Here is a 13,352-nt window from a genome sequence, read left to right as displayed (position 1 = left end):
GTGTGACGTTTTAAAGTGACATTCTTGTCAGAAGTGATGAAAATCCTTACTGTCACTGTTCTTGGATACTACTTTACCTGCAGGAAATGGCATATTTCATGTGGATTTGTGCTATTGGTGACTCAACTAAAAGGTCACTTCCATGGTAGAAGAGTGAGGCTGCAAGCTACTAGGCCTGAACCAGCCCCCAATTCAGTCAGCTGCAATGCTCCGTCTGTTGACGCATGACAATCTGATCAAAAAACTGAGGTGCATTAGTGAACTCAGCTTTGCGCTCAACTTGCAAGAAGTGAAAGAAGCCGTTTAACTGTCTTTAGGAGGAGCTTAGTGTGATTCGTGTGATCAGTGTCTTCACTCATGATGCCGCGCACGGCGTCAGTATCTGGTAGGGGTTGCAATTAAACTTGATTCTTGTTTGTTTTGGTGTAAAATGATGCGTCTGGGCTGGCTTTACTGAGCCTGGTTATATTTCTAGAACTGCAAAGTAACTCAGAGTGGAGGAGATTTTAGAATTTCTGCACACAGATTGTATCTTCCCTGGAGTTGAAGGTCTCGTCACTGTCACTCACCTTGTCCACTCCCAAGCGTGAGCGACTAAATTTCTCTGATCAGGTGAGCTGCCATCTTGCTGGATAACTGTGGCTTTAGGGCAGTCTCTTTTCCAATGACCTAGTTCCAAGCAGACTAGGCATCTCTCTCTCTCTCTCTCTCTTTCTCTCTCTCTCTCTCTCTCTTTCTCTCTCTCTCTCTCATGCAGAGCATTCACATTGAGGGAGAGCTGTTACCACTGACTTGGCATGGCGTGAAACAAGCTGAGGGAGGAAAATAGAGGTCTAGTAGCATAGGTTGGCTGGCAGATACACTCAGTCTCTCCAACATGCTTCGCACATGCTGCAGAACACTCGATTGGTTCTGCAGCCGCTGCATCACTTGACTTGAATCTTAGGTTAGCCAGGGTTCAGTTGGCTCTGCTCACTTTATCAGCCTCAGGTTTTGGAGAACTGTTACCCTGGCAGCTTCCTGTGGTTCGGCCATGTTTGTTTTCACTTTGCGCACCTCTGTCAGTAAATATAAGACATGAAATTTCACCCGCGATGCCTGCCGTGCTTCACTCAATACATGGACCTGAGTGCGTTCTTATCTCTCAAATTTTGCCTGTTCGAGCAGGTTGTCTTTGCAAGGTTATCCCTCACTTGCATGAGTGAAGAACAACAAGATGCCGACTAAAAGCCACAATCAGGTGTTTCAGGTCAGGTCGATGAAGCGTTGGATTTGTCACATCACGGTACAACAGAGGTGTCAGTAAAAACAGGTGGCATGTAGCAGCCTGACAAATTGATAGCGACCTTAATATAACACTTACTGAAAGGTTAAGAAATAATATGAAATGTGTTGATGTTTAAGGGGCAAAAGGGAATGCTTCATTTTTTTTCTTTTGGCATAAATGGAAACATGAAATAAAACCATCTGAGATTCGGTAGCTTTTGGCAGCACTCAGAGTTTTGGTGCTTGTCCTTCAGGAAGAGTCTGCAAACATCCTTCAATAAGACACTGAATCTTAACCAGCCAAGGGATTGCTCTCCTCTCACTAACCCTGCACTTAGACCTTGCTGTGTAAAGACAATTTCCCTACAGGGATCAATAATGTGTCACATTAGCGTGGTAATGCACAGCCATGAAGTAAAGCCAGAGCAACATTACCTGTACAAATCACTGCTCCACATTACTCTCGCCTGCGGTTTGTGAGTGTGCCAAACACACGGGCACAACTCACTTCACTCAGCAGCGTTAAATGTCACACATGCCGAGTGCAACGGTGGAGGCTGCAGCAGAGGCGCAGGGCTGCACTGTTTCTGCTCTGAACGGCTGGTGGACTAATAACCAGAACCTGATTTGATTCTGATGTCATAGAAGTGTATTTGATCCTATAAGTCCATGAAACCTTGATGGTTTAGGGTGCAGTTGTGTTCACAGATGTCATAGGAGCAGGGTGTTTGTGTGTGAATGAGAGAGAGAGAGAGCTGTTTTATAGATTAGACAAAGCAAAAAGTGATTTAGAGTTGTTAGCTCTTTACAGTACTACAGGCAGTCAGTTCTTGGGGTATATCACGAGTACAAAACGGCATCTTTTGTGTTGTAGTGAAGTAGATGATGTTTGCAATTGATTCATCCAAAATGTTATTTAATTTTTACTTGTAAAGTTGCTCAAGAAAATTTGCACAGCTCTCCAACGTATTTCTAAGTGTGAAGAAAAGTGAGCTCCATCCACACTGTGGAGTCTGGTGTTGTTCAGACGGAAGTTTAAGTTTTCTTGGGTTTCAGCTGCAGCCTCATTGCAAAAGAGTTCCCTTCGCCGGGTGTGACTGTATGTCATCAGTTAAAGAATCTCAGAACACACAAACACTGTCATCAGTGTAGACAACCACATCTCCTCCGTTGGCAGTCTCACTGCTCTCTAAACGAGCAGGTCAGAATTCACTCTGCACTGCCAACAACAGAGTCCAAGAAGGGCGAAGACTCTTTTGTCAAGTCTGTCAAGTTTCCATTCGTTTCTGCACATTTCATGTTTTACGTCTTGTCCTTCCTGTTTTATTTTGAAATCACTAACCCTCTGTCTCCGTTCCAGTTCACCTCCTGCACGCTCCTCCCCCTCCTCGTCACACCTGCTTCCCGTCTTCCCTGATTACCTCTTGTATTGAACCTCGTGTCTCTCACTGTCTTGTTGCCAGTTTGTTGTACTTCACGGTCCTCCTCCCAGCATTTCCTCACAGCATTTGTCAGTCATACGACCTTGCCTTTTTGCCTCGTGACCTGTGGATGCCTTCTCCTGCACCCCTGAGTGTCCACCTGTGTACCGAACCCTTTTGTCTCCACCCGATCTGCATATGTGCATTTGTGTCCGGCTGTTCTGTGCGCGGTGTTCCTGACATCTTTGACACAGATGTAAAAGGTTCACACGTTCTTAGTCTTGCTAATGTTACCAATTAATTCACATAAAAAAAAACACAATTGTGCACGCTGGCACTGAAGTGTTCAACTCCATCTATTTTTACTTCCACCAAGGTGAGAATGTTTTTGATGCTGTTTGTCAGCAGAATTACACAAAAATATGCAAATGATTTTCACCAAGGTCGGTGTAGTATCAGCCAACAAAGAACCCGCTCAGTTTGAGGCAGATTTGTCAAAACCAGCTCCAGAACGGAACCTTTTATTTCCACTAGTTTTGGTTGAGATCACTCCGGCAGAGGTGGGAGCTCTCTGAGTGCTCAGTCTTGTACTTGGTCCACAGCTCATTAGAACCACTTTATTTTTGTCCCTCCATGCAAACAAACCATATGCAGTTGGAGAGCCGTGTAGGACAGCGACGATCTCTTCCATCATTACCAACCAAAGTTTGCACAGTTGTGTCCCGTAAATGCTCTGGACCAGAGTTCTTCTAAATTCTGACTCAGTTGCAGTCAGATCCGCCGCTGACAATTGCAAAACTGATCATTCAGTGTCATCAGCCATTGAGGGTTGCAGGTGGGAGACGCTGTGTTGTTTCCGTGGACCCTCAGCTGTTTATGTGGGTGGACTGGAGAGAGGCTCTGAACCCTGCTGGATGTAATTCACAGTGATGATTATGGCCAGCAGGGTTCTGACCGCCACTGCTGGCCATGTGAGCCTCGATTCTCCTTCATGTCTCTTTGAGGATTTAAATGGTCAAGTTCACTTGGGGGGGGGGGGGGGGGGTCACACTTTCAAACTTTGCCGAGGAAGTGTCTTTCTGAGTTATTTTCCAAAGACGCATTTCCAAAGGAATTTTCACATTCTTTTATCGTTGCTGGCTCTTTTACGATGTCTGCATTGAGTTCCGTTGGCCGTGTCCTTAATATTCTTCGTGTTAAAATGACGTGCTATTATTAGGGTTCTTTTAAAATATTGATTCGTCCTATGGAATGGCTTCCGCACCAGGTGAAGTTAATTATTAATCATCTCATTTCACTGCTTAAGGTAAAGATGTAATGTCCACCGAGAAACATACCTCATTCTCCTTTCAGTATGACCAAGACCTGCCCGGTTCAGCGGAACACTGGTATGACGCATCGTCTTGATATGAAATGTTATATTTTTGTTCTCCAGTAAGAAATCCAGTTGGAGGGTTAATTGAATGATTTTGTCTGTTTTTAAAGGTGGATTAATTTTCCGTTACCTCAAAAATGTAAAGTAAGGATTATAGAGGAAATGCTTATGAATCATCTCATGTCTTATTTGTGATTTTCAGTTTCAGAGATTTTGGTGAGTTCTCACAGAAAAACAAGAAACTCCTTCTCATGCAGCCACCACATTGAGACATGAGAAGCACATGAAAGTAATGATGGCAACGGTGAAGAATAAAAACAACACCCTAGCGTGGAAGCCGTCAGTGCTACGTCTACATGCACCTACAGGGTGTCACAGACAGGAAGTAGAGGGCACTCAGAGGGCGCTATGACGTCATCAGGTCCAGTTGCTCAACCTTTTGCCAACCTTTAATTTAAAATCCATCCTCAACTCTGAGTTTTCCTGCGAGCAGAAAGACAAACCAGCATCATATTGGCTCCCGTGCCGGGTTAATTACCAGGCAGTGCATTAATGACCTGATCTGAGAGTCGAGGGCACCAGCAGCATCAGCGTTGGTGCTTTTGCAAAACCTGCCTGTCCTGGTTTGATACATCTGAGGCGTTTAAAAGAGGGGAGGAAGATAAAAAAGATGGATGATGGAGTCAGAGAGAGAGACTTGACTCAAAGGGATGGAGCTTCCATCACAGCCTCACTTAAACTCGCAGTTTCAGGATTTATGAATCAAATCATGATATAACATGAAAGGCGTCACTCTAATGACAAACTCTCAGTTCTGCAGCTCCTCTTTACTACCAATTTCCACCCACTGTTTTGATTTTGAAACCTTTTTTCTTTTTTTTACAGATTTGGTTATCTCTTATCATTTTCAGACACGCTAGCATGCTATTTTCAGCAGCAAAGCTCTGATGAACCCAGTGAACTCTTCCTGCCAAACAACAAGCAGAAGACGTTAGCGACTAGCTGGGGAGCGCCGCGGATTCTGAACGCAGCCAGATATTTCCCCTCTGTAGCTGGTGGGGATCGCAGAGCTCGAGAGGGACCAGAAATGTGATGGTTATGGCAGGTTGGAGAATTTTGGGTACATTTTCCAAAACAACAACAAAAAAAAATCAACTATGACAACCCCCTCCTTATAAAAACAAAAGAAAAAAGCAAAATAGAAGGTCTCCCTGAGCCAATTAAACCCTACTTATTTCTAAGCTCCAAGTCACTCAAATCTAATTTCTGGGTTTTGACTGTTGGAGGTGACTCATTCTTTGATTTCACGCTGAGGCTTCTGTAGTAAAAGGTAACTTAAAGGACCCTGGAGAATTCTCTAATTTTCCTTCCTCACCATTATTATTTGGGCATTCGCTCATGCAATGTGACTACGCACACATTTATTTTGACACATTATGAACGAAAGTGGGCTTGCAATCACCCAGGTTTGTGAGTGTATGTTGCTTTCTACAGAAATTGCTGGTTTACCCGGCTGCACCTCTCCTGTGATGAACTTGTGAGGCCTTCAAGTATCTGATGTTGTGCACGCCGATTATAAGCCTCACCCTGTAATTCCTCTCTGATGACAGCTCAGTGGAAATCTGAAATCAGATCACTCAACTTCTTAATTACGGTCGCATTGCGTTAAACCCTCCGTGTCTCACAGGCAGTGAAGTGGCGAGGCAGTTGGGTCCTCAGCCGTGGTGTTCGACCCCGGACGTGTGCGGCGGTGGCCCTATCAGCCCCAAGTCTGTCAGCACAGCTCGCCCTGCGCATGGTAACACATGACAGATCTGGGAGATAAACCAGCCAACCCTCGCCCCGCTGCCACACTAATGGTTTATAAATATCTCCTTCAAAGACATGCGACGGTGCGAGGGGTGGCAGGGTGGTTATGGGCTCTGTTGTGGTGTAACATTGCAGACCCATTTAAGCTCTCAGTTTGCCTTTCATTCCCTGCCACTAGGACCCAAGAGTTAGCAGGCGAGGGGGTTAGGAAGGGCAATGTGGGACTTGTGATGGACGGCTCGGATGAAAAGGCCACTGGCAGCCACGTCCCAGTCAGACTGACCAACACATCACCACCACAAGAAGACACGAGCCGCTGGGAGCCACTTCAGACTGCAACAGTTCTCCTGTTAAATTTTGAGATAGCACATACGATTATACTCACACGCTTGAACCTTTTCCCCAACTCCCCAACTTGCGCACTCCACCAAACTTGTGCTACAATAGAAGTCTTTGTTTTCCCACGTAAACACCTATATCCCCTGTGTGTGGTATTTGCATGTGATCAAAGCGTCAGCCCACCCCCCCCCCCCCCTCCCTCCCTCACTATAGAAACTCTTTCTCCATTTTCTCCCTATTTACCTGTGTTTCATGTTTCACCCAGTTCTGTGGAGCCGGATGTCAAAGCAGCAAAGACACATGTAAAGCATGAACACACACACGCCTGCGAAAGCTACCTCTGAGGCCATAAATACATATTAATAGATGTAAATAAATGTTGTGAGCGCGCACGCGCGCGTGTGTGTGTGTGTGTGTGTGTGTGTGTGTGTGTGTGTGTGTGTGTGTGTGTGTGTGTGGGAAGGTTCACAGGGTTGCCGACCTTCACACACACATGAATAACTGGGTGGTCATTGCTTTTTCACCGATTCTGATCTGGTCATGAGAATGTTGTGAAGATGGTGTACTGTAGATGCACTTCTGATGGCACCACTCACATCTCTGCTGATTTCATGCGGATTTCATCGGTTCCTGGTGTCGGGTGCTGTTACTGATGTCATTCACGTGTCAGCTGACTTGAACGTGCACAGATGGGGGGGGGGGGGGGTGCGCTATGACTATGAACACAACATAAATCACCTGGAGTTCAAGTCAATCCCACATCATTGCATTGCAGTTAACCGCATTTGTGCGTATTTTTTGCTCTCTTTAACAAAAAGTACTTTAAAGGATATGAAGTGAATGTTTTTTTTCACTTCACTTTTTTGAGTTAGGTGGCCAGTAGAACATCAATCCTACGACAAGGACATTATCATTATTATTATTGGTGGTGTTGTTACTGATATTGTTAGTTTAGCAATATATAGCTTTATTTGTAAATTATAAATTAATATCATCTGGTTTTGCTCCCTTGACCTGACGATACAAATGTGTAAAAATAGACTTTTGCTATTTTTCTGACATTATATATATATATATATATATATATATATATATATATATATATATATATATATATAAACACTACATGTTTTGTCTTTAATAAAAAAGAAGAAGAAAACAACTCACACATTTATTTGAAACTAACTCCCTGTGAATAAAAGTCTGCCAGCCTATCCTGAATATAATCATGGCTGTATAGATGATTTTGAACCTTTTATTGATCCGGCATGTCGCCTCCAAGGAACAACGATGATTAAAAGGCCTCTCTATATTTTTCAGAGCAATTCAAGCGCTTTACAATGTTGCCTCGTTCCAAGTCCAAGAAAAAAAAAAGAGAAGAGAAATCTCATTACACTTAAGACAGAATCACTAAAGAAGTGGCATTCCTCTGAGATGAAGGCGTAATTTACTGCAATGCTACTTGTTAAGTGATTCTGTCTTCAGTGTAATGAGATTTCTTTGATTACAAATGAGGTACCCACTGTACAGAGTCTCACGCAGGTGCTGCATCTCTTGAGCTACTTCATAAAACAACATTTATGGCTGTTCTGGTTATGAAGCAGTAATGATTTAAAGGATTTTTTTAATTAATTTTTTTTTTTTTTTTGCAGACTCTCAACTGTGAACCTATCAGTGAACACCCACTAAGTAGCGCGTCGAGCTAGTTCTACTTTTTTTCCTGGCACCCCGCCTCTGACCCCAAGGTGACGGTGTAAAACTAACGCTGTTGAAGATTTAAGTGTTGCTTGGCGTGTTTGTTTTCTATGTGCGCTCGTGCTGGTGAGTTTGCTGCGAGAACCAGAGGGAGGTTCGTGGGAGTTTGGAGCTGTGTGTGCGAGGAGAATCAATTTAAACACAATCAAAAGTTAAGAGGGATTAAGGCTACTGTGATGAGATAGCACTCTCAAAATGGTTTAAAATAGCTGCAGAGATTATACTAATGTAATCCAATTTAAAGGAGCCTTCTGCAAATATTTATTATTGAAGCACCATCTGTTTGAAGCCTGTAGGGTCAGTCCAACATGCAGTTTAACACCAACAAGGCTATTTTGTTGTCCTACATTCCTCCCATGCTGTCTGTCAAAAACTTAGAGAATAACCCATTTTCACTGGCTCCGCTATAATCTTTGTCCATGGTTGTCCTCTTTTGATGTCAGCAAATCTGGAGCCATTTGTGATCAGTTTGCAATAAGCTCCTCAACTAAAATTCAAGGTCACCCTAATTCTTTTGCAGCGCTAATGAAGGATTATAACAAGGAGAAGGAATCGTGATGCTTAAATAATGTATCATCATGTTGTTTGTTTCTGCGTGACTGTGCTTTTATGGGGTCATTTGAAGATTTTCTTATGACTTCTGTGACACAGATCACAGCTCGGCGCGGAGAAAACCCGCTCTGCAGACAAGCAGAGTTCATAGCTGTGTTACTATGCAGGAAACTGCCGTCGTCTCTGCCGATAAAGGGCCACCGCGCCGGTTTTAGACATCAAAGTCTGTTTGCAGGTCTTCTTCTCCGTCAGTCTGCGTGTGTGTTATGTGCTTTTCTCGACAACCATTCATCTAATCCACTTCAAACTTGGCAAGTGTTTTGCTTGAGTCCCAAGAATGTTCAGTGCCAAGTCTGAAGTCGACGAGAAGAGCTCGGAAATATTTTTGATAAAAGTTGTAATGATTTCAAAGGGGGTTGTTTCTGCAGGTAGATGGAGTAGTGGGGTTACTGGGTCTGTGTCAGACGGAATTCCAGATTGGGAATATTGGAATCAGGTGCTTACACTGGAGTTACTCCACACTGGCTGGCTTTATTTAGGGGTCGGAATGACGGTGCCATACACCGATGCGCGGTCCAGTCTTGTGCTGGTCCAGGAATGCACGTTCAAATACATTTACAATGAATATGTATATTTAACGCTCTTTGAATAAGAAGCACTGTGAGGTTTTTTTTGTTTGTTTGTTTGTTTACAGCTTCATGATGTAACAATAATAATGTTTCAAGATTTTGAAAGACTGAATTTGGATCAGAACTCAAAACAGCCGGGTCGCTGTATCTCAGGTCTGTGTCGGCCGGTGGATAAAGGGGAGGGGCCTGCAGGATGTGCAGTAGTATTAATGTTAGTATGTTGTGCAGAACTCGGCTGACGTAAACGCACGTAAAGATGTACATGCATATGATTAGGACAAGATTTGGGGATCGGAAGCGCTCAGCGTCCGTCTGTAGTCCCTGTTATCGTGTCGACTGATCATGTTTGGTAAACTGGGTCCACGTGGAGAGCAGAGGAGACTGACATGTAATCCTGGAGCCCATCTGCTTTTGTCTGACGATGATTTAGCTTTGTGTGGATCTGCAATCATATGTTAGAATCCCTGGTTGTAATAAGCTGTTGCAAGATCGCCTGAAATAGAAAGCGCCTCGGCAAACAGAAGATTAATTCTGTATGAACTGTAATATCCGGCTTATTAAGCTTTGTACCTTTCCTCATCAAAAAGAAATCTATTTGTGCTGAAGTCAGCCTTTTACAACTTCAAGCAAAACTTATTTGACTTTGACAGCTTGGATCACTAAAACGTTCTTTTGAATCGATTATTGGATTCGTCCATCGACCGGAGATTTCATTTAAGAAAACCGACATCAGACGTTTTTACGATGACTAACTGGCAAACGTGCTGGCGACGGATGAACTATCCCATTAATTCATCACGCGTCACCTTTGCAGTTGCTGCCTTTCTGTGTTGATAATTATGACGTGATTAAAAGCTTTGGTGCTGAGGAATTCTTCTGAGCATTCTTGTGCCTGTAATGTAACATTAATAAGTTAATCACAAAAAGAAATTAATGAATTAATCCTGATTAAAGCCTTCTAAGTAAGACATATCAAGTGCTATTAATTCCAGGGTGTTGGACTTTAACAGAAATGCGCGCCGTGAAACCGACCTTTAACCTCTGGAATATCCGTTCATGTTGAGGTCGTGGCGCTGCCCCACAATGTTGTATTGATGGTTGGCACATGGGAGAGGTGTAAGTGTCTGAGCCTGAGCTGAAGCTGAAGCTCCACTGAGGGACTCGGGAGAGAAAGACACGGGTGGAAGCAGAGATTACTGAGGGAGATAGAGTGGCTGGTTAAAGAGGATCAGTTTATCTTCACGCAGGCCTACATGGCTCCCCGAGGGCTTTGAGAGTGGGACTGACTTTTTATCCTTCATTTGATCACACACACACACACACACACACACACACAGACAACAGAATTAGGCTGGGATGCATTGTTGTGAATACACATTTAACATTAAAAAGGCAGGTGTTTAGTCTAACATGCACCGGCACATTCTCGGTTTTTCAATCTCATTTTTGTCAGTACAAGTCATTATTCATAGAATCCTGCAGAACAAAATGAGTGATGGTTCCCACTGAGGTGTTTTTATCTCCCCATCAGCTGCTCTTTTGTATCCTATGAATGTGCTGCCCCCTGTAGACCGCCGGGGACGGTACAACAGCTGCAGATTTGATCTCTTAATCGTCTCCCACTTGTGACACGCGTGTTGACTTGTGTGTGATTATTCTGTTCAGGTATTCAAGTTCCTGCCGTCTCGGTGGCAGGAACTTGGACTGCAGCTTCTGTGCCAGTATCTCGTTGCCAGGATGCCCTGCAGGAGAAATATAACATTGTTTATTCTAAAGAGAAGAATCCAATTAGCAGATATAAAGCGTGGCTGGGCTGAATAGTCGCCTTTGGCAAAACAGAATTAGGACAGAGTTTACTGAGGCTTCATAGTTTCATATCTGTATCCTGTTTATTGGTACTTTTTTTCCCTGATTTTTCATACTCATACGAAGGAATTAATTTGAATTCATACCCATATCTGCATCTTGAACTGTCTGTTTACAGCAGATGGAGATGGCCACGGATTAGTGAAGATTTTCCTCCTTTTAATAAACAATTGAATGACACAGTTCTGTGGATAAACCTGCTCAATGAAACACACGAGTCGTCTGGAGTGGGGAGACCGGCCAGCCCGCAGAGCATTATCCTCCCTCATCATGGGATGTCCACGTATCATTCAGAATTACCGTGTGCATCCATCAGTGCGTGCTCGCTAAAGCTCATTCACAGCAAGCAACAGCAGAGGCTCATCAACCTACACAAAACCTGATCCTCTTGGATTGTGTCTCTGCCACAGCAAAGTATATTAATCAAGCTCAAACCCTTGCTTAGCACTTTGTAGCGTTATACAAGGCCAGAGATTCCAGACACGGCCCGTGTAGACGCAATCGCCGCCTCGTTCCAAAACGAGACCTTCCCCTCAATATTGTTATGTAATGGTTACAGCAGGTCCACTTTGCTGGGCGGCAAGGCAAAGACAACAGCCTGTGGAAATGAAATCGCAGCTCTAACGGGATTTATGGGTAAAAACTATGTTTCAAATCTGAAGAAAAGACAATTCCTCTGTACTGCTGCTTTAGTCTAGGAATTAAAAACGGGCTGAGACGGCAGCGGCTGCAGGAGTGATGGTGGTGATGGACGTTAATCTCTTGTGTCATAGACGGTCAGCGCCATTGGTTTCAGTTAGGGCAGAATGAAGACATCGTTTCGTATGTTGATGATGAGTCGTTGACGCGCCCGCTTATTAACTTCTTTACAGAGGCTCGGTTGCAGCGTCTTCAAGTTATCGCAGGATTCGCTTCAGTTGATGTCAGAGCTGCTGGCTGGGTACGACGCATCCAGACCCCTCAGGTCATCAGGGACAGGTCTACTCAGCGTCCCCAGGGTCAGAACCAAGCAGGGTGAAGCTGCTTTCAGCTTCTGTGGTCCACACCTGTGGAACAAACTCCCTGAACCTCTGAGGGGGGCACAAACTGTCAGCTCATTTAAATCAGGGCTGAAAACACTGCTGTTTACTGCAGCCTTCTTATAGTGTATTGATCTGGGTGATTTGTTATTGATGGATTGATTTAATATTGATTTGTCTGCTGTCGAATTGATTTTCAACCGTTTAACTGACTTAAAATGATTTTTGAATGTTTTAATTCAAGTTTTCGATTTTAAACTGATTCTAACTTTCAATTTCTCTTTCCCTCTGTAGAGCACTCTCAATTGCCCTGTGTATGAATGGTGCTGTGCAAATAAATTTGCCTTGCCTTCAGTTGAAGGGCGTCGTTAATGAAGCGCTTTCCTCTTTTCACGTCCGTCTCCTCGACTTCCCTTTGTGTTGACGTTCATTTGCGGCCGGCGGTGTGATTGCCTTTTATCAGTCACATTTGACACAGTCAGAATCATCAATTCCTGGTCCTGACTAGAAGGGGACTTCAGCTGAATGAGCAGCAAGTAGCTCAGACCTTTGAAGGGCTGTCACATTGTTGATTTTCAGTATTTGACATCAATTTGGTCTCTGTGTTGTTCCTGTTTTTATGTTGTTGTTGTTTTCGTGTGACATTTATTGCTTTATACTCTCTTGTTCTGGGCTGCACAGTGGTGCAGTGGTCAGCACTGTGGCCTCACAGCAAGAAGGTTCCGGGTTCCAGTCCCGGCTCGGGCACGGGATCTTTCTGTGTGAGTCTCCATGTTCTCCCCGTGTCTGTGTGGGTTCTCTCTGGTACTCCGGCTTCCTCCCACAGTCCAAAAACATGCAATTGGGGACTAGGCTGATTGGAGACTCTAAATTGACCGTAGGTATGAATGTGAGTGTGAATGGTTGTTCGTCTCTGTATGTTGGCCCTGCGATGGACTGGCGACCTGTCCAGGGTGAACCCCGCCTCTCGCCCGTTGACGCTGGGATAGGCTCCAGCCCCCCCGCGACCCTTAATGTGTAGGAATAAGCGGAAGATGACGATGGACGATGGACTCTCTTGTTCTGAGTCCGACCCTGTTGTCTGAGATCCTTATTCATCTTGAAGTCAAGTCCTTCTTGTGCCTTTAGTTGACTTCCTGTCCGTTGTCACGTTCAGCTGCGTCCTTGTCAGCTGTGTTCACTTTGGGCGTCATTCATGAAATGTTCTTACACACTATAGGGTTTTTTTTTTAATCACCTCAGTTTCATGTTACAGATTTTTACTTCCTGCCTGACGTCTGTTGTGTTCCTGTTGTAAACCGCAATCGCCTGCAGGTTTGAA

The 13,352-nt window shown here is 44.2% G+C and overlaps 1 protein-coding gene across 4 annotated transcripts in view; it reads left to right on the top strand.

The window, feature by feature from the left end:
* Positions 1-13,352, top strand: part of esamb (endothelial cell adhesion molecule b) — a 51,670-nt gene that overhangs the window by 24,502 nt on the left and 13,816 nt on the right. The window contains exon 1 of one of the 4 annotated variants that reach the window (XM_086216697.1): positions 5,002-5,167. The exons of the other annotated variants lie outside the window; for them this stretch is intronic. Coding sequence (XP_086072823.1) covers positions 5,155-5,167 — 13 coding nt within the window. The 5' untranslated portion in view covers positions 5,002-5,154. Of the gene's footprint in view, positions 1-5,001; positions 5,168-13,352 lie in introns of those variants that run through there. 4 annotated transcript variants of the gene reach the window in all.

This window comes from Aulostomus chinensis, chromosome 10 (assembly GCF_037954235.1).
Source record: "Aulostomus chinensis isolate RoL2024-O1b breed Wild chromosome 10, RoL_Achi_v1.0, whole genome shotgun sequence".
Taxonomy (NCBI): Eukaryota; Metazoa; Chordata; class Actinopteri; order Syngnathiformes; family Aulostomidae; genus Aulostomus; species Aulostomus chinensis.
The sequence above is the reverse complement of the archived record's forward strand: the minus strand, read 5'-3'. Positions and strand labels throughout refer to the sequence as shown.